Source organism: Dipodomys spectabilis, unplaced genomic scaffold (assembly GCF_019054845.1).
Source record: "Dipodomys spectabilis isolate Male_0828 unplaced genomic scaffold, ASM1905484v1 ptg000089l, whole genome shotgun sequence".
Classification (NCBI taxonomy): Eukaryota; Metazoa; Chordata; class Mammalia; order Rodentia; family Heteromyidae; genus Dipodomys; species Dipodomys spectabilis.
The window spans coordinates 10,235,636-10,257,584 of NW_024870766.1; the positions used below are offsets into that span (position 1 = coordinate 10,235,636).

The 21,949-nt window shown below is 35.0% G+C and overlaps 1 protein-coding gene across 1 annotated transcript in view; it reads left to right on the plus strand.

Annotated features, from left to right (window-relative positions):
- Window positions 1–21,949, plus strand: part of Sema3e (semaphorin 3E) — a 201,786-nt gene that overhangs the window by 95,641 nt on the left and 84,196 nt on the right. The window contains exon 2 of the mRNA XM_042684792.1: window positions 11,486–11,646. Coding sequence (XP_042540726.1) covers window positions 11,486–11,646 — 161 coding nt within the window. The remainder of the gene's footprint in view (window positions 1–11,485; window positions 11,647–21,949) is intronic.

Genomic DNA, 21,949 nt, shown 5'->3' on the forward strand with positions numbered 1-21,949 from the left:
ACCTGACTTAAACTTTATGGATATTGTAGTGTTCAAGAAGGAAAAGTTTACTGGTGCGTTGGAACTTGTGTCCTTATCAGAAGAGATTTAGAAAAAAAAAAAAAAAGAAAGATGTAGATTAGAAAAATCCCACATATCAAAAGATAACAACTCAAGGTAACACCACTACCAGTAAAATAGTAGTCCTACAATGAAGGATACAGAAGGAGTTGCAGCTTAGTGCGCCTAGGTAGCACAAGAAGGTACTTTTAGAAGGAAGCGCCGAAGGGAGGAGGAGCTCCGGGCAGAAGGAGGAGTCAGGGCCAAATTGTAAAATCAGAGCAAAAGCAAAAATGGAGCAGCCTGGGGGTAAGGGTAAGGAGCTGACAAATCATGCCAGACTTGAGGTAGAATTTTAGTCTAAAAGTGTCAGGAAGCAGTGGAAAAGTTTAAAACGTGGGGACAACATCTGGCGCAAGTTGCAGCATTAAAGGAATGCTATCGTGGCTACTGGGAGATGAAATGACTGGTGATGGTCACAGCTACCCTGAAGAGTAGAAGCTGGAAAATAGAAGGTGGTTGCATCAGTCCCGAGGAATGGTGGCTGTGGCAATTTTAAGAACTGATAGTGGAACCAAGCTTTAGTGGCCTGTAATCCTAGCTACTCAAAGGCTGAGAGCTGAAGATTACGGTTCTAAGCCAGAATTGGCACTGTAGCTCTGCAGCAGAGCACTAAGCCTTGACCAAAGGAAGCTCAGGGACAGTTCCAAAACCCCTGTATTCAAGTCCCAGGATCAAGGGGAGGACCCAGGATCAACAGGAGGAAGGGAGGGAGGGAGGGACGGAGGGAGGGAGGGAGGGAGGGAGAGACAGACAGACAGACAGACAGACACAGAGAGACAGAGATAAAGACAGAGAGAGAACTGATAGTGGGAAGTTAGAGAAGAAAATAGCGACCATCCTTGAGTTTGCAAGAAAACAATGTCCCATTTTTGGGAAGAATGGATAAGTTGTTCTGTGAGTGAGAATTAACTTATTCTTCACTAGCTAAATTTGAGAAACCTATTAGACGCTTAAGAGAAGCTAGAAAGTAGGACTTTGCATAAGTAAATATGAATTTTTGAGATGAAAATAGGTGCAAAAATTTGAGTCATAATACATCGAAGGATTTTACACACCAAATATCTGATCTAGTATATGATGACAATCCAGTTTTAGTTAATATACTCGATTGTTGTTATGAACAATTGGTTTGTTATTATGAAATGGTTTGTTTATTGGAAAAATGTGTTTTAGACCAAAGGTCAATAAAAACTGAAGCACAGGATTATGATCTTGATCCTAGCTATTCAGAGGCAGAGGTCTGAAGGACTGTGTTGTAAGTTCAGCCTGTGATAAAACGTTAGTGTGATCCTATCTCAACCAATAAACTGGTTGTGATTACTGATGCTTTGTGATAGGAGAATCTTGGTAACTGATCAGTTCAAGGAAACAACAGAACTCTATGAAATTTACTATAGCAAAAAGGGCTGTGGATAAGTATTTGAATGCTTGTCTATGCCTAGCCAGAATAAGTCACTCAGAACCATAACATTGATGAAGAAAATGAAAAGCAATAAAATTGTTGGAGAAAGGTGTCCAGTTTTGACAAAAGTCTAACAATTACACAAGGTAACAAGTTAGATGTATTGCTACTATCACTAAAGCTGGTCAAATACAAAATGAGGAGCTATAGAATACAGTGTAATAAATACTGTAAAAACATAGAGCATTTTGTAGGGCTTGTATTTTCCCCACTTTAAGTAATAGCTAATAGTACAAAAAACATTACAGTATTTTACAGACACCCTTGGTTTCCTTAATCTGTGCTTTCATTGACTACTTAGAACATCTTATTATAAAATTCCTTTTGTTTTTGTTTTTGTCAGCCTCTGACTGAGATCCTTTCATCTGTACCTCCCAGACACCTGGACCAGAAATATGTCCAATCATATCTTGCTTGTTTTTTTTCCTACTTAGAATAGTTTATTGAACACTATTCTTGCATCATACTTAAGAAAACCCTTAATTTTCCCTAAAGGCACCCTTCATTTCATATGACTGGTATGTTTTTTGTAATAAAAATGCAATTAAATATGAAATTAGTAAAAGGCAGAAGATAAACGTCATGCTGAGCAAAAACAAGTCCCCCCAAAGTCACCATATATCCCCAGAATGTTTCCTATGGCATATGTTTTCTATGTAAATCATATCTTAGTTCTTGCTTGTTTTTGAAATGTGGTATTGTTATATTTTTGCTGAGCTGATGTGGATCCACAATCCTCCTATTCCTGCTTCCAAAATTAACTGGGATTACAGAAATAAGTGCAATGGCTAGCTTCTATCACATTTTTCCTCTACTTAGAATTCTGGAATTCATACAAAGAAGTGTCCAGAAAGCAACCTTCTGTCAAGTATCAGGTTTAAAGGTTGGTTTTGACTAAATAATTTGTCCTTCCAGGTAATAGAACCTTGCTCCACTTTGACAAGACTGCACCTTTTGTATTTTTATGAAAATACCAGCTTATCACATTGCCTGAGATATATTTATGCCCAAACTCAGCTTCTGGAAGACAGAAGTTTGCTCACTTCTGGATCAATAGCATTTTGCAGATATCTGTACATAATTTTGTAGATACTTGTACAGATTTGTAAAATGTGAATGTCTAACATTATGACATATAACCCAGAATTAAGAATATGAAAGAAGAAATGGGAAAATTTATTCCATTTTTTCATTGTAAAGATACTATATAGAGGGGTTAAATTTATTCCATTTTTAAAGTAAGGAACTATAGTATTAAAATTAAATTTCTAATTTTGCCAGAGCAGCAATTTCTATCTATAAGGAATTATCTTCCTTCATCTCTCAGCCATGCCATTAAATAAAATTTAAGTCTGAAAATATCTTGTGTTCAAGAATCCTTGAACACAAAAAATAGGCATTTCTTATAGTTTTGTGAGGAAAACTGTAAAATGTAAATACAAAGTACCCTAAAATGTCTAAAAAGATAATTTTACCTGAGAAAAAAAGAAATTAAATGTATGTTTCCCTAATCAGACCAGCAAGAATTCTAAACTTTCATTATAGAAGAACTGAAGAGAAATATGGATAGTCACTCATAGACTGGAGGGATTTCGAACAGAATCCCCGTGGAAAAAAAATTGACATTTATAAAGTTACATGTGTATATCACATTTGGATCAATAATTCTGCTTCTAAATATTCCCTACAAATATACATGTCAATTTTGCATTGATATAAATTTATAGATGTGCATTCTAGTGCTGTTTTAATATAGCAACAACTGAAGAAAGTCAAATACTTCCCATAAGTGGGTCATAGAGGGGAATATTATACAACCATCTCTAAGTACTGACATAGAAAAATTGACACAAAAGGTATCTTGAGTGAAGAAAATAAAATTTAATTTCATACGTAAAATATAAGACGTTAAAAAGATGTATATATTTTCTTTATTTATACTTAATATGCTATGTATGTCAAAGAATGCCTAAGAAACTTATGAGGAGGGGCTGGGAAGGTGGCTCAGTGGTAGAGCGCTTGCCTTGCATGCTCGAGGCCCTGGGTTCGATTCCTCAGCACCACATAAGCAAAAAGAAAAAAGCCGGAAGTGGCGCTGTGGCTCAAGTGGTAGAGCAGTAGCTTTGAGCTGAAGAGCTGAGGGACAGCGCCCAGGCCCAGAGTTCAGGCCCCACTACCGGACCCCAAAAAAAAAAAAAAAAAGTAACTCATGAGGAGGGAGCAGTAAGAACTGGACAGAGGGTTGATCACTAGAATTTTGAATAAAAATTTATTTTTTCTTTTTCAAAAAATGAATATGTTTAATTTTGTCAAGTACATAAATTTGAAAAATTTTAAGCAAAAATTAACTTATTGACATAAAATGAGTAAAGCTCAAATCTGATTAATTTTTTATATAATCTTACTGATTTTTAATATTCTTCTGAAATACTAAGAGCCTAAACCAGCAGTTAGTTAGGAACTGAGTTCTTCACCAAATTTAGTCTGTTATACTCATGTTAAACATGTAAGCAAATTTGTTTACCCTATTATATTAGATTTACACATAGTTTTCTTTCATGTAAGCTTTCAGGTTTCTACCCATAATGGACTTTTCCTTGTTACTTCCATTCTCCCCAGTTGCTTATTAAATCATCTTCAAACTCCCTTTATTCCTCTTTTGGCCCTTTCTGGCTGATATGCACATCAAAAACTAATTGGCATTTTAAAGTAAATCTGGTCATATAATTGCTTTTAAAAATGTTGAGTATCTTCTCATTACATTTAGAATAACATGCTCTAATTTACAAGGCCCTAAAGGAATGTGGAAGAAGTGACTCCCTTCCCTTCTTGGGCAGATTAGCTCCATTATAACCAGTTCAGTGTAGCAAGCTGTAGACAGAGGACTTGCTCTTTTGTCCTTTCATGAAATAAAAGAGAGTCATAATTAAACAGCCAAGTAAAAATCATAAACCAATTTTCAAACCATCGATTTTTATGTTCTTTGATAGTCTTTTTGTAAGCATTTTAAACACAAGCACATGTGAAGGCTTAATACATGGGTAGGGAATGCTTCTGTGTAAATTTGTCCCGTGGAGACTTCTTGCTGATTGAGAAATTCACAGAGAAGTGATCTCAGATATCACATATGATACTGAAAAATTATGATCAACACAAGAGAGAGTAAAATAAAAGACTATTTAAGATATAGGTTATCCTAATATATATCTGAACTATTTTATTGCCATTAGAAGTGGATAATGATTAAAAATCTTACAATACTACCATATCTCGTATTTACCTCTTAGAATACTACCATATGTAGTATTTACCTATGATTTATTTAAAAGATCCTAAAGGTTCAAGGAATGCAGAAGAGCCTAGCACAGTCCACAGGTAAAAGGGCAATTAGCAAATCATGACTGCCCTTGTTTGCACATTTGAACATGTTGACTGAGTTTTGAACATTGTTGTTGCTGTTTTCAGTACCAAGGAATGAACCCATGCCTTCACACAGACTAGTCAAGCACTTTATCAATGGATAGCAATCAGAGCCCCTAAATTTCTTCTTTATTTTTTTTTATTTTTGATGTATCTGGTTCAGCAAATCTTTAGAACTTATCAGTTCACAACTGTCAAAAATCATTAAAGGATCACGTACATCTCTTCCTTTTCAGAAAACTTGTAAGTGCTCATTTCCACATTTCATTTTGACTAAAAATGCGTCTTGTGTCTATAATTTAATTGTGTTAGATTGAATTAGCTTTAGGACACACATTGAATAAAGTAATTAATTTGAAAATTAATGACAAATTTAGTTACAGTCGTTGGTCTCAGCATGTCTTTACCTGGCAGGTAATAGCAGAGTAAGAACAGTGCCCTTAAGAAACATCTCTCCCAGCAAACTTAACTGCTGAAAGCCGGAAAACACGTACTCAGAACCTTCCCCCACTCACAGACCTGTGGGATTTAAATATATTTTGACAAAGTGTAAAGAACTGTCTTTAAGAATTGATGTCAGTGAGTTAAAAACAAAAACAAAAACTGTAGAATCCTACAGGTTAAAAAGAAAGACCGTGAGAGGAAATGACTAACCCCTAAGTGTATATCTTCATTGACAGCTGATAATTGGCATTCAGCTTAGCTATAGTAATTAGTTCCCGCTTTAGAAAAAAATTTCCGGATGAACTCAGAGTTAGTGCGTTTCAATTTTGTCTTGTTCCTTTGTCCTTTCCCTCACCAAGTAATTCGTGTTATTTTTAGAGTAGGAAGAATTCAAGATGAGCTCTCTCCTCACAGAGTCAGCCTCTCCATTATTTGCACTGTGTTTTCTGGAGATTATCTGAGATCAGAGTGTTTTTGTCCCCTCTTCCTGTGTATATTCTGTTTCTTTCAGATAGACAGCTTGAAGCAGCTAAGGGATAAAGGAGTTGGCCATTGCTTGGTAAATATGCCAAGTCCAGGGACTGTGATTCGGAGGGAAGAGCATGAATATGACTAAAACTTAAAAAGAAGAGGAAAGCTTGCTTGCCTTTAGTTTGCCTTAGTAGGCATGGAGAAAGAACATGCAAGAGACTTTGGAATTCGAGAAAATTAGGATAAAACGTTCTATTTTTTTTTCCAAGAATAAACTAAATAAAACTCACGTATGACTCCAATCAATAAAGCAACACAACCGATGCTGTAGGTTTTTAAGACTATTTGCAAAATGTACACTGAAGGTAAACACAGTAATGACCTGGATTTTCCTGTTGATATTGGTATTTAATTATTTTAGTTATATTAATTTAATTAATCAAATATTGGAAAATCATTTCAATCAAACTTGTTCTTCCTATCAATTTCTGCAAAAAGAGATTCAATATAGCATAAGCCCTCAGTAGACTAGACTTTTCTTAGTTGCTTCTGGAAGGATATATTGTAGACTATGGACTCATTGTTTGAAAGGAACACTATATATAGTTTATATCTCATGCATTTTAACAAGCCAAACAGTCTTTTTGCTCTTTGACTCTGGGCCCGGAAGTAGGGCTTCCTGACCTATGTGAGTTCACAATGATGACAGACCTCCCAACTCATGAATTTTTAATACTAAAACTCTCTTAACATCTCCAGCTCAAACTTAACACCAACACTGATGAAATAAACTTAACTGTGCACTGAAGCCCTACAATCTTCTCTTTGTGCAAGTAGAAAATAGATATAGTAGTATTTCTGAATGGGGAGAGTCACAATGATTAAATGAGATAATAAACCTTCAGCCTTTAAATACTATGTTATATACAACTGCCAAGTACAGATCAGGGCTAGAGAAATGATATACAGAGAGATAAGGAAATGTTGTATAAAAGAAAAAAACTTTCTATCTCATTGTAAAAAATTATGTGATAAATGAGCTTTTGAATTGTGGTGAGAAAATTTGAACAAAGAGAAAAAAAGTTACATTGACTCCTGGAAAAATCTAGAATCAGTGTTCTGGATCTAATTTTCATTAAGTATTATAATTTTTTAAAATATTGTTATACAGCATTCTAATTTTTGAAACAGTTAATAAAGGTGAATTCTTTTCACATGAATTCTATACTAGATGTCCACTTTTTGACATACTGTTTATAGAATACATACAGAATCTTTTTCTACTTTCTTTAAAAAGCTCTTTCAGCACATTTAAAAACCACAGTTTGTTTCCTTACATGTGCCTCACATAAAGAGGTTTTTTTTTTTTTGTTGTTGGTTGTGGGGGCTGAACTCTGGGCCTGGGCACTGTCCCTCAGCTCTTCAGCTCAAGGCTAGCGCTCTATCACTTGAGCCACAGTGCCACTTCTGCATTTTTTCTGCTTATGTGGTGCTAAGGAATCGAAACTTGGGCCTCATTCATGTGAGGCAAGCACTTTACCACTGAGCCAACTTCCCAGCCTTAGTTTTGGTTTTTAATATAAAAATAGTATTTCTACTTTTTTAAAACTTTAAGTTCTACTGGTTACCAAATGTTACTTTTTATCTCATTGCTTGTTTATTTTGTTGGTTTTGTTGCTTAGAATGCTCTTTTTTTTTCAAATAAAACATACATCAATTCCTTGAAATAACGTACAGATGAAGTAGAAGAGAGAGAAAACGGTTTGATCATTTTATCTCCTTTGTGAGACACTTTAATTTAGTTAGCAGAAATTAATTAATGAAACTCCCAACTTTTTGGCAGACATAATAGGATTATATTGAATATCTACAAACTACAAGCCTATCATTCTATGGCAATATAGATTATAATAATTTATTTCTATTAATTTACTCATGATTATAAACAGAATGAATAGATTTGCCAATGAACTGGGAACATACTTTGCAGTGACTACATACAATCATACAGATCACACTTCTCTACATGACTCCCAGATAAGTGATCGATCGTAAAGTAGCCATTTTCTAGTCTATGAAGTACAAACACTGCTGAGCCAATATACTCTTCTTTGAGAATGGAGAAGTGCAGGAACTATTGTCTTACAATGTTGTGTGAGTGCTGGAAGCTTTCATGTATTTAGGGACCAAAAGAAATATTTGATCATGAGCAGACTAATAATTAAACCCTTTAAATCAGCAAAGCTATGGCCAAAGACTAACAAGTAGCAAACAAAAGTCTAAGAGACTCTCTGTTGCTCCTTTTCAAGTTGCCATGAGGCCTGGCTTTCTGTCCTCGCATTTGTGTTACACTAATTTAATCTCTGTTCTCTCAATTGTCTATGTATTGGCATGGCCACCATGATCATAAAATCATTTGATGTAGACTGCATTTGGATAGGAATTCAGTTGACTTTTTCTTAAGTATTACAATTATAAAAGGAACATGGATCATGAAACTTTATTATTATTGTTATTATTATTATTATTATTGTGATAATTGATGTCCACCATAATGTTTTTCAGCATACAATGAAGTTACTATTGATAAATAACAAGATATATAACAAATACAATACTTTTTTTCCAAGTCTATATTAGGGAATTCTCTGTCTATTTTTCCAGGTATATGTTTAAGGCACAAATATCTAAAATGACTATTATCAACTTTTCCTGACAAAGTCAAAGATGACAGAGAATTATAGCGTGCTAAGAAGAACAGTTTACATGTTAAAGAAAATTAAAGCTTGAGATCAGTGGTTATAACTGCCATTGAACTGAAATGCTTTGCTTAGTGTTCTGATTCTAAAATACCCTATAAATTGACAAGCCTGAACTCCTGAGGAATTCAACTGTTGGCACTGGTTCCTTTTATGGTGAGGGTCAAGGTCCAGAGCAGCTACAGTATTCAATGCACTCTCCTCTCATATCGTAAAAATGTATAAAGAAAATTATACTCCAATTACTATTTTTTAACTTTAAAATGACTATAGTAATTATTCTAGGAAATACCTTCATAAATGAAGTGAAATTTATTTACTCATTTGCCTAAGGCATGTGATGATATTTATTTTATGCATCTAGCATATTTTGGCAGCAATTTCTTCTGAGGCAATAATAACAAGTCAGGCTAAATAATCTCCAAGATTCTTTAGAACAACACCAAGATTATCTGCTTCTGTAATAATCTCAGTATCTGAAAAGCTGTAAATAATAGTTTAAATATTTTGCTTTAGATCAAGATGAGAGATTTTTTTTTCTTATTGGGTGTTCTTTTTTTTTTTTTTTTAAACAAAGCTTCCAAAACTTACAAGCTTACACTCTACTTAACACTGCGTAATTTTTTCATAATAGAAATGTTTATTTTTAATGCTGTTTAGAGCCTTCATCTTAAAAAATACACTTAAGTTAAAGAGTTAAATATTTTAAAGGTGGAAGATAAGAGAATTCCAAGTTAAAGAGGCTAAGAGTCTTCGAAGTTAGATAGGTACTTGGCAGTCCGACTTCTAACTGTAAGATTATACTTCAATTTTCATATTTTAATGAGTAATTTGGGTGAGTATTATTATAGTAGAATATGCTGAAAGGATAGTCATTAAATTTCTGAATATCTGACTTTCTCCACCAGTGAAATAAAAAGAAAATGATTACTTAAACTGCTTTGTTGTGTTGAGATTGTTAATATGTTATATTAAATCTCAGCAATATTAAGACTATTAATGTCATATCATATTTAAAAATTTAAGTAATAATGTTTAAAATAAAATAAGTAAAATAACATTTTTAATTTTATTTTTAGTATTTTTATTATCTTAACTATTTGTTCAAAATGGTCTTAGTTCAACATGTCAGTTTGTGAGTTAAATGCATGTTAGTAAATGTCATAATTTCCATTGTTTTCACCCATCTCTCCCCACCCCACCCATTTAAAATTTTTATTTTATACTTATAGTTTTGCAAATTCCAAAGCACTTTTCCCCCATCACTTTCTCTACAGCCAGCTGAGGCTGGCCTGATTTCACAATCTTCTTGCCTCACCCTATTGAGCTCTGAGATGGCAAGTAAGTTCAAGTTTACATTTGTTAGAAACATAAACTTTAAAAGGACAAGCAAAATGCTCTACACCTACCAATCTTGTTCTTATTTCTTATGTGTTAGTGTTCTAGTCAGTAAGAATACACATTTTCTTTCAGATGCATTAGGCATTGACCTTTGGTAAAGAAAGTTACCTTTCCCAAAGGTCTTTTTCAGCGTGTAGCCTTGGGGCAATATTTTTTTCTCATTAACACCAACTCTGACATATCTATTTACTGAGTTTAAATAATTCATGCCTTGAACAAAAAGATTACATACAAGAGAGGTTTGCCAAATTCTGATTTTTAAAACTTAAGTATTTGCAGTTCGTAGACTAGCTCAAATCAAGAATGGTAGAAACTATATCCTCACTAGTCTGACAATTTCTCACGGTTATGAAAGTGAGGTGAAAACTCAACTGTATGCACAATCTTCATAGTTCCCAGAGTTGTGCAGTTTGATATGGGATGTGACTTTCAATACCAATTTCAAGTTGTAACATCATTTTTCCAAGTTGTTTTCAATTTAGGGTTAAAAAGAATACACTTTGGATGTGCTATGTGTAGGCTTGAACTGGAGTAAGATGAGGGTTTGTAAAATGAAGGTTTGAGCTTAAATTCTTGTATTGGCTAGGCTTACTTGCTCAGCTGGTGCTCTATCCACTGGAACCTTACCTTTAGCCCAGCTTTCTGAAGTTTACTTTGGGGATGGAGTCATGGATTATCTGCCTTGGCTAGATTTGAGCCATGATTCTCTGTTTCTCAGCTTCCTAAGTAACTAAGATTATAGACATGAACCACTAATGGTTAGATTTGACATTTTGTTATATATGTGGAAGGTAAAAAATGACTTTTTCACATAGCATTATGTATACAAAAACAGAATAGTTACATATTAAGTTGGACTTGTTTTTAGGTTCACACATTTATAAAATATTTAAATTTTCACACATTAAAATGCATTGCGATTCATACTGTACAAGTAGGCAATCACTTATCTCTATGGGTTTCATATCCACAGATTCAATCACTGTGGATTAAAATGATGTATCTATATGGAACATGCAAATACTGTTCCTGTCATTATTCTCCAAATTATACAGTACAATGACTATTACATAGAATTTACATTGTGTTTGGTAATAAAAATAACCTAGAGATCACTGAAGGTAGAGAAGAATGTGCATGGGTTAAATGCCACAGCTATATGCCATTTGTAAAAGGGACTTGAACAACCTTGGAATTTTTTATTTTTAGTAGAGGAACCTGGAAATTATTCCTTGTAGATACTGAGAAGTGACAATATGCTTTATTATATTATTGTACAATATACAAGAATCTTTTTTGAAAAATAAAACTCAAAGACTTTATATTTATGATAAATGAATGTTAACTACGTAGAGATAAGAAAAATGTGTTACAAAAGTATTTGCACTTTCTCTTTGCTTAGTGTACATATGTCTTTGCATTTCAGAACTCTTGGATCTGAACAGAACATCAATATTTCACAGCCCTTTTGGATTTCTGGATCTCCATGCAATGCTGCTGGATGAATATCAAGAACGGCTCTTTGTGGGAGGCAGGGACCTTGTGTATTCCCTGAGCTTGGAGCGAATCAGTGACGGCTATAGAGAGGTATCCAAACACCAAATTGCTATTCCAGAGGGAAAGCAAAGGGGAGAAGAATTGCAAGGATTATCCTCAGCTTATTTCCTTTCACTGTGTTGACCACTTTAATTTTTTTTGAGTGATTACCTTATTGAAATAAAATATTCTTTTAAAATGAAATCATTTTTTAAAGTTCATGAAACATTATGAATGCACTTTTCTAGAACACAAACTGATATACAGATCCCCAAAGGCTCCTGCTGGTGATCTGACATTCTTCTTGCATTATTTACTTTGTTGTCACACCCACTATCCTGAGACATGGGATGGAGCATTGTGAATCACTAGGAGTTTCTCTGGGTTTTATTGCTCCAACGCCCAGGCTTGAAGAAATGTGGGTGTATGACATTGGTAAAACGGCCTCGTGTAGTTCTACTAGCATAATACTAATTCAGAAGGATGCTCCTTGAACTTGATAGATTAAAGCATGGTCTTAAGGTAAGGAAGAATATATTTTGAAAATGGTCAAGGTTGCAAAAACATCAGCAGTTCTTAATACTCTATGGCTATACACGGACTGATTTGGGTTAAATTCTTTAGACCTGTATCTATTTTATATGAAACATGTAATATTACTTGAATCATAGTATTTTTAGGACAAATGTATGTATGGTATCCATGTTCTTTATAATTTGTTTTTGTATTCATCAAAGTGGACCAAATCCAAGTTTTAAGTCTTTTAAAAATATGACAAAAAACAGAATTCTATGGTCCTTGGAAGTTCCTAATCCCAAGAGGAAATAATTTTAAATTCTTCAATGCTTCTTCTGGTTCTTGTTCTTTTTTATTTATACACAATATTTTGCTCTAGGAGCTGAAGAGTATAACTCACTGCTAGAGTCTGTGTTTAGCAGGAACAAGGCCCAGAGTACAATTGTACAACTGTTTCCTCCGCCCTGTCCCCCACCACATGCTTTATATAAATATTTGTGCACTGCTCTTTATTGAAATTTTGGGTTGGAGATTTTTGGTGGGATCTGTGAACTTGAGGGAAGATGAAAACTTTATCTTCCTTCTCTTGTAGTAGCTCAGTTCAAATGTCTATGCACCACTCTTCCCCAGCAGCTCTTTAGTCCCTGCCTTTTGACTTCCAAGTTTGTTGATATACAAATTTTAGTTAAACAATAATTAACTATTTATATTATTGTAATTAGGAAAATAGTTGTGACTGCTGGGCCATTTAATGTTAGAGGAAGTTTATCACACAATAAGAAGGGAAATATAAAATTCCATGGAAATTCATTTGTTTCATATGTTTTGAAGAATTTGCTCCACTGATTTTTGAGCAACAATGTAGCTTCTAAGAATTGAGCAATTCTCATTCCAAAGTTGTGTAAGGTAACCACTCTCCTGCCCATGTATGCTGAGCCCAAGCTTTTAGATTTTCCTTTTAATATCTGGAATTTACTGTCTCTTATGTGTTAATTTTATTGACTTTGGGCTTGTCTACATGGAACTCCATGGGTTCATCTCTGGAAAATGTTATTATTTGTCTGACATATCTTTTTCCGTCTAAATTGCCCATTTGACTTCTAGACTCATAAGTTAAATATCCCCCACAGTATGATCTGACTTTATTGTACTCTCTCTCTCTCTCTCCTCTCTCTCTCTTTCTCTCTTTCTTTCATATATATATATATATATATATATATACATACATATATATGTTTCCTGCTCTTTATTCTTTACTCTTCTCCCTTTCTCAATCCATAGATTTCTCCCCCTTCTCCTCCTCCTCTTCCTCCTCCTCCTCCTTCTTCTCTTTAAACAGTTGTACAAAAGCAGTTACCATTTAACAAAGCAGTTTATGAATTACAATGCACCTTGAATATCTGACATTATTTTTAAAAATTCAGCTCCCCTCACATTGCTGGCATTTAGATTTCTGCTTTGCCCCATGTGTAAAGGCCATGAACACCTATCCATGTGTTTTAGAGTTTCTTTAATGTTGAGTAAAATTTTTTTGGCCTAATACATTCCAGTTTCATTTTTCCATTTCTCATTGTGCCCTTTAAATATTCTTTGCAATCATACTATTTGTTGCACAATGGAGTAGACTCAAATACTATATTACATCCTAAATCAATATTTGCTGTAAATTTTAGCTTTATTTTCACTATATTCTCTTTAGATTTTTCTCTTTCTGTTTCTACTCTCATTTACATCACATGCAAGTATGTACAGTTACAATGACCTGATTAAATTCAATGGATTCTTCTTTGATGCATTGGATGTTCTCTTTCACACTTAAACCTTCCCTCCCTTCCTTCCTTTCTTCCTTTCTCCCTCCCTGGCTTCCCTTTTTTCCCCCAGTTTTCTTTCTTCCTTTGTAATCTGTCTGTGTCTCTGTCTTTGTCTCTGTCTGTCTTTGTTTTTGTCTCTGACTCTCTCTCTTTCTCTCTCTCTCATGCTCTCTATCTCAGAGTGATGTCATCTTCATACTTAGATTTGGATTCTCTGGTATCTAAACTAGGGATTATAAAGTAGATCTTTTAAGCAGATTTTATTATGTGATTATTAAAAGATCCTCCAAGGGAATTTGGCATCACTCATGATTAAGAAACGGTGTAAAGGAAATGGCTCCTAAAATGTCTTTTTCAGATCAAGATTATCTAATGTGACTCTCATGAGAAAAGTCTCTGGAATTTATTTATCAACAGCTTCTTTGGTGAATCTCTTAGTAATTTCTTGAGTTGTTCCTTCCCATGGACACCATGAGAACAACAGATAGCAGTTTTCCTCTCTAATGTGATTCCCCTTAGAGTAGGGGAAATTGAATCTCTGAATTATTCTCCTTTGTTTGACCTAATTGTACCCCCAGGCCTTTCATGCCAGAAGACAGGTTTTTATTGAGGAAATGACCTGTGAAAACACTAAGAGCAGAAGACCCAGAAAGCCATCAATTTTTATACACTACTTCTAGGAAACTAAACAAGAGCAGTATGTGGCTATTGAGCTTCAGGATGCGTGTAAGCAAATATATCAACAAAAGCAACTACAGAAATGACTAAATTCAACATTTCTCATGCACTCAGAGATAAATTTCATTTTCCTCTGGGTCTTAAAGCTCATACAATTTGGATTGCCTTTTCAAGTAACATAGTTGATTCAACCTTACAATTGTCAGCCTTGTGAAGAACCCTCTCTGGTCTACAGTAATGGCAGGTCCTAGAGAAAAGGCCTAGCTTTTACACTTCCTTACCTTGGAGGTAACTTCATCCCACCTACATTTTTTATTTTGTACTTGCTACATGTTTTGTCTGTTTTTCCAGAGTGATCAGCAATAAAATTCTCAATAGGCCCTTTGTGTTTGTTTCCAGTTACAGCAAAGCTGGAATGAGGTCAGCCTCACAGGCCTTCTATTTAAAGCAGTAGGCTGAAGACAAATTTGACTCCTTGGTGGTCTCCAGGCTCTGATGATGTAATGCAGCTACTTTTCAGCCAAGGTCTTCTCCTGAATTGCTCTCTTAATTAGTTGTTTGCTAATATATTAATATATAATATATATTAGTGATATATATGTATATATTAGTCCTCCACCCTGCTTTGTTTTGTCTGTCATTGGGTTTGTCAAACTTTCTATAACATCAATTGGCATTTTGAATTATTCTTATTTGAAAACAATGATGTCCTACATGGTTTAGGACTTTGAATTTAGTTTCTAGTCTTTACACAATAGATTCTAGTAGCAGGACAATAGTCATGATAATTAACACAATGTCTCACTGGGTGTTGTTGATAGCTCCTGTAATCTTTAGCTTATTCAGGAGGCTGAGAGCCAGAGGGTACAGTTCAAGGCCAGCCAGGATAGAAAAGCTTGTGAAAGCTTGTGATACTCCATCTTCCAAAGCTATGCTAGAGGTCATGCACAAATGGTAGAACAGCAGGAAAGCAACATGAACAAGCAAGCTCTCCAGAGACTTTCTAGGATACAACACTCTAATTCAAACTACCCTCTTATATATAATCAGGATCTAGATTCTCTCCTTAAACACACACACACACACACACACACACCATCTCAGACCTCAGACACTGATCTTTCTAGTTATACCATATTCCACTTTTCTTCAAATCAAGTATCTTGAATATGTAACTAATGCTCATTTTCATCACTTTATCCATTCCATTTAATTCTTACTTTTAATATCTTTCCATATCTACTAAAATTTGATGGATAAAAGGACATAAGTAACCCAAATATTTTAGGGTTGTATAGTAATATTTTCAGTTGTAACCCAACCAGCTCAAGAATAAGAACTCACCAGTCCCATTACCTAGATAACTATATTATCTTCTACTTTATTTCACTTGCACCCACATTCTAGAGCAATTGCTTTACTGGAGTTTATAATTATCTTTTTATTTTTAGTATTCAAAATTATTTTGTCATACATGAAAGGTTCTTCATGGGCACACTATTCAATTAGTGTTGATATTTTTGAGCTATGCAAATATGATATATATAAAATATGTTTCCATATCGTATAATTGAATTTGTTGTTTTATATTCATTTTTTTTTTAGATTCATTCATATTCTTTGTCTCTTGAAGTAAAGTAAGAACAGGCTCTGAATTTGAGTTTATATTGCTACTTTGGTATATGATAACATTGGGTAAATTCCTTAACCTGTTTGCGCCTCTATTGTTTTTTGTTTTTCCTTAGAAGGGGGAAAGGTATATACATTTGTGAAGAAGACTTATTGTAACATTTGCATACACTAAGCACTTCTTACTTTGATTTTCTCTGCTATTTTCCATCAACTGAATAGACTACAATTTTACTGCTCATTTCAAGCTAAAGAATATTTGAATGATTTCTAGTATTTTATTTGATCAGTGTTGCTACACTTATTCTATGAATTTTCCTGTCTGGGCACTGGTCACTCATGCCTATAATCCTAGCTATTCAAGAGGCTGAGATGTCAGGATCCCAGTTTGAAGCTGGACCAGGCAGAAAAGTCCAAGAGATTCTTACCTTCAATTAACCACTCAAAAAACCAGAAGTGGAGCTGTGGCTCAATGTGGTAGAATGCTTGAGCCAAAGAGCTCAGGGACAGGGACCAGGCCCTGAGGACCCCTCAAGTGACAAAAAAAGAAAAGTCTCCTGATACACACACACACACACACACACACACACACACACACACACACACACACACACACACGCACACATGCACACATGCACACACAGAGTTTCCAAGGAGTGAAATTCCTAGTGGAATTCCTATCTATAAGATATATGAGTGTCACTTGTTCAAGATGATGCCAAATAGCAATCCAGTATGCTTATACAAATCTACTCCATCCACCAATGTACCAGTTGCCAGAGATCTACTTTTTTTCCCACTTTGGCTCCTACATTTCTTCCAGTAATGTATTTGATCCAAGTATTCCTAAACACTTGTCCATGGTTCACTGACCTCTGTACAATAACTTATCTGAACAACTGTAATTTCACATTTGGTCTTTTTTATTTCATTACTATTGAATAACATTAGTGAACACATGTAGTATAAAACTTAGAAAAAGCAATAGAAAATAAAACAATAACACCCTATAAGGAACATATGGTAATTCTATGAAGAAAAATAATACATCTTAGGAAGATACAACAATAAAGGCATTGGTGGGGGTGTAAGTGGCTAGGGAAAAAAAAAGATCAATTATAGGGTAGAGAACATACCCAAATAGAATAGACACTGACCATATTATCTCCAGTAAAAATCTGATTTTAATTACAGCACAAAGGTAAAGAAGGATGAGGAAAGTGGGTTTTGTTAATGATGCTGTAGAGGATATAACAAAATGGTCTAAGGCCTTTAGAGTGGTGACACTGGTGCATCCTATGAGACATGACTGCAAGTATTGACTATTGACCTCGGGTGAGGGTCAGGACTTCCCAGGGTAGCTCAGGTCAACAGGGATATGTGATGAATTAATCCTGACAATCAATTCAGGGAAGATGAATAACTTAATGTTTACCTTCATTTAGAAAATTGAAGCCCCTAAACATATTGGTCCTCACTCAGTACCAGATGTCCTGTTTCTGTGAGACCTTTTCTTCCTCCTATCTTGTTACATCAAAGGTATCTTCCTTCAGCTGTGTGACACTACTTTCTTTGCATGTGATGGGAGTCCTTCTCTGCTGAGTATTTTTGTAGAAATATATTATCATATTCTTTATCTCTTTCTACAAAATCAACAAATAGGGCTGTGCATACGGATCCTTAATATTTTGTATATATCATCTATTGGCTTTGCAGACTGGGAAATTGGTTCTCTTCACTGTCTTCCTACTTTCAAATCCCATTGTATTTATTGTCCATATCACTTTCAAATAAATTATTCCTTACTTTCATTCTTTTTTTTACTGGGGGAGGATGTTCTGCTAGTGTTTGAACTCAGCCTCAGGCTTGCTAGGCAAGTGCTACATCAGTTGAGCCAAACCTCCAGTCTTCTCTCTATTTTCTTCTAATTTAATTTTGTCAGCCTTCTATAGACCCCAGTCTCTCCATCTATTCACCACCTGCCATTTCCCTCTTGGCAAAGAGAAAAGGTTCTTGCTTTAAATGTGGTAGCAATTTGAAACTTGGCTGCATATTGATAAACACTTGAGGATCTTGCAAGTAAGATTTGTACCTTCATCCTACACTGGTGATAGAATGAAGAATAAGTAGTGATCAATTAAAACCCCAACCAGGTGACTGTAATGTGCTTTCAGGATTGTGTAATCCTGGAGTATTTTGTATTCCTATACATTCTGGGTAATACTGATCCTCTTATGTGGTGTCAAGTAAATGATTGTTTCCTGTCTACTAAAACACAATTTATGTGAAGAGGCACCCACAGAGGAACAATTTTTCCCATGAAATTTTGAAATCATTACAAACCTAGTATTTAATAAACATATTTTACTACATTACTACTTTTAGGACCTGGCTTTGTTATAAATTATTTCACGCATTGCATTTCCCAGACCACATATTAACACTCCTTCAGAATGAAATTGTATCTATGTCACATTCACAAATGATCTGCAAACCTTACTAGAAAATTAAAACTTCAATTTTCCTGCTTTGGAATTCCAATTTTGGAATTCCATTTGCTTTGCTAATGTGAAACACCCCCACCCTCATCAAAAAGAGGGTAGTTTTTGCATATCACACTCTCTCAAATCGTACATACATACATACATACATATATATATATATATATATATATATATATATATATATATATATAATATTCCCTTCTCACTAATTCCATTCAGCACCAAAGTAGCCATGTCTGAATTGGAGGAAACACTGGGTGATACAATTAAAGCATGCAAAAATTTCTGGTCATGCCAGTGTCAGCACAGTAGCAAGGAGGGAAGGATGGGAAAGGGAAAGAGGAAATATTAACCTTAGACCCTTGTACTTGTTGGCCTACAGTATAACCTGTGCCTTTCTCTGACCTACTCTCTAAAGTGGGACAAGACTCTAACCATAGGAAACAGTGTTATTTTTCTTTAAGTTAACTTCTATTTTTCTTTTTTAAGATAAGTTTTTTATTGTGAAAATACTGTACAGAGGGAATACAGTTACATGAGCAAGGTCATGAGTACATTTCTTATCAAGCATTGTTGCCTCCTCTTTTGTTTTTCCCCTACCATCCCTTCCCTCCCATCTCCACAACTACACTCCCCCCACCAACCTGTATCCCTATTTAAGCATTTTGTTTTTTCCTGTCTCCTCCTCAAATTATACCAACATCAAGTACAGTGAAAACAGACATTATACCATGGGGGAGGAACATACAAAGCAACAAAAAAAATCACATGGTGCCTTATAAATATGTTAGAAACAATAGCAAGAAAGAAAAAAACCACTTGTCCTTCTCTTTGGGTTCACTTCACTTAACATCATCTTATGTTGTGCAATATCTATCAATAATCCAACCTCATTCTTCAAGGAAATAGAAGAAGCAATCCAAAAATTCATATGTAACAATAAAAGACCCCAAACAGCCAATATGATCCTTAACAGAAAGAACAGTGCTGGAGGAATATCAATACCAAATTTCAAACTCTACTACAAAGCCATAGTAATCAAAGCAGCTTGGTACTGGCACAAGAAGATACCTCAGGACCAATGGAATAGAATTGAAAACCCAGAAATGAACCCACAGACCTATAGCCACCTAATCTTTGATAAGGGAGCTAAAAAAACAGACTGGAAAAAGACAGCCTCTTCAATACATGGTGCTGGCAAAATTGGATAATCATTTGTAGAAAACTAAAGCTAGATCCTTATATATCACCCTGCACCAGAATCAACTCCAAATGGATCAAAGACATCGGAGTCACCCTGAAAACTGTACAGGACGGAATAGGAGAAATCCTACGACTCCTTGGCACAGGCTGAAAATTTCTTAATAGTGACCCAGAAACACAAGAAATCAAAGAAAGGTTGGACAAATGGGGTTGCATGAAGCTGCAGAGGTTCTGCCTGGCAAAGGATGTAGCTAGCAAGATAAATAGAAAGCCCATGGATTGGGAGAAGATCTCCACTAGCCATACAACAGATAAGGGTCTCATATCTAAAATATACTTGGAACTCAAAAAATTAAATCCCCCAGCAAATACAGTGAAAATACCGTGGGGGAGGGACATAAAAAGCAACAAAGAAATGATCTTATAAATATGTTAGAAACAATTGCATGAGAGCAAAAACATTTGAATATTTATCTTGGGGTTCATTTCACCTAACATCAACTTATCTGACCTTTTCTGCTTGTCTCAGACATATACTAGTTATTGCAAATAAGGGAAACCATGGGACTTATGTTTCTTTGGGCCTGGCTTACTTCATTTAATATAATTTTTCCAAGTCTCTCCATTTTCTAACAAATGGGGCGATGTCATTCTTTCTGATGGAGGCATAGAATTCCATTGTGTATATATACCACATTTTCTTGATCCTACAACAAATCCTCAAAGAAACAACAGCCCAATAAATAAGTGAGCTAAAGACTTAAAGAGAAACTTCTCTGAAGAGGAAAGAAGGATGGCCAATAGACACATGAAAAAATGCTCAACCTCTCTAGCTATAAAAGAAATGCAAATCAAAACAACATTGAGAAATCACCTCACCCCAGTTAGAATGGCTAGAATCAAGAACTCTAGTAACAACAGATGCTGGAGGGGATGTGGACAGAAGGGAACCCTACTGCATTGTTGGTGGGAATGTAAGCTTGTTCAACCACTTTGGAAAGCAGTATGGAGGTTCATCAAAAAACTCCACATAGAGCTCCCCTATGACCCAGCAATCCCACTTTTGGGCATTTACCCAGATGATCACAAAGAAGACCATATTAAAGCTACCAGCACAAGTATGTTTATTGCAGCATTATTTACCATAGCTAAGATATGGAACCAACCCAGATGTCCCTCAGTAGATGAATGGATCAAGAAAAATGTGGTCCTGCTTTCACTGTATTTGATGTTGGTATAATTTGTGGAGGGGAAGGGAATAAACAAATCGTTTAAATAGGGACACAAGTGGACACATTGCAACAATAAGATGTACAAATCATTATGGCAAAAAACAAAATTTACATCTTTGGCGGAGGATTGGGGTGGGTGGGAAGAGATGGGAAGGGGAAACAAAGGAGGAGGCAACAATGCTTTATAAAAAATGTACTCATTATCTTGCCCATGTATTTGTAACCTCTCTGTGTGGTATTTTCACACACAAAAAAAATTAAATCCCCCAACAGCAAATTCTTAAAGAAACAACTGCCCGATAAATAAGTGGGCTAACAACTTAAAGAGAAACTTCTCTGAAGAGGAAATAAGAACGGTCAATAGACACATGAAGAAATGCTCAACCTCTCCAGCTATTTTTCTTCTATTAACATTGTCTTCATCCCTGGCCCCACTAATCTAAACTGTGGCTAAAAAGCAACCATCTCCAAAGCAACCATCCAAAAGCCAGACTGGAGGCATGGGTCAAATGGTAGAGTGACAGCTGTGCAAGCAAGGAAAAGATTAAGTTCAAATCCTAGTACCACCAAAAAATCTTCATTCAAATTCCTGTCACTTATTAAGCAATTTTTATACTTCTAAATATATTAACATATATATCATCTTAATCTAAGGATTAAGGATTTATTTATTTATTCATTTATCCCTCTCGAAATGTCAAAATGTGACCAGAAGAGACAGGGAAATCTTACTATGTTAATGTTGGATTTCTAATTCGAGTTATTTTCTTTTGACTTGAAA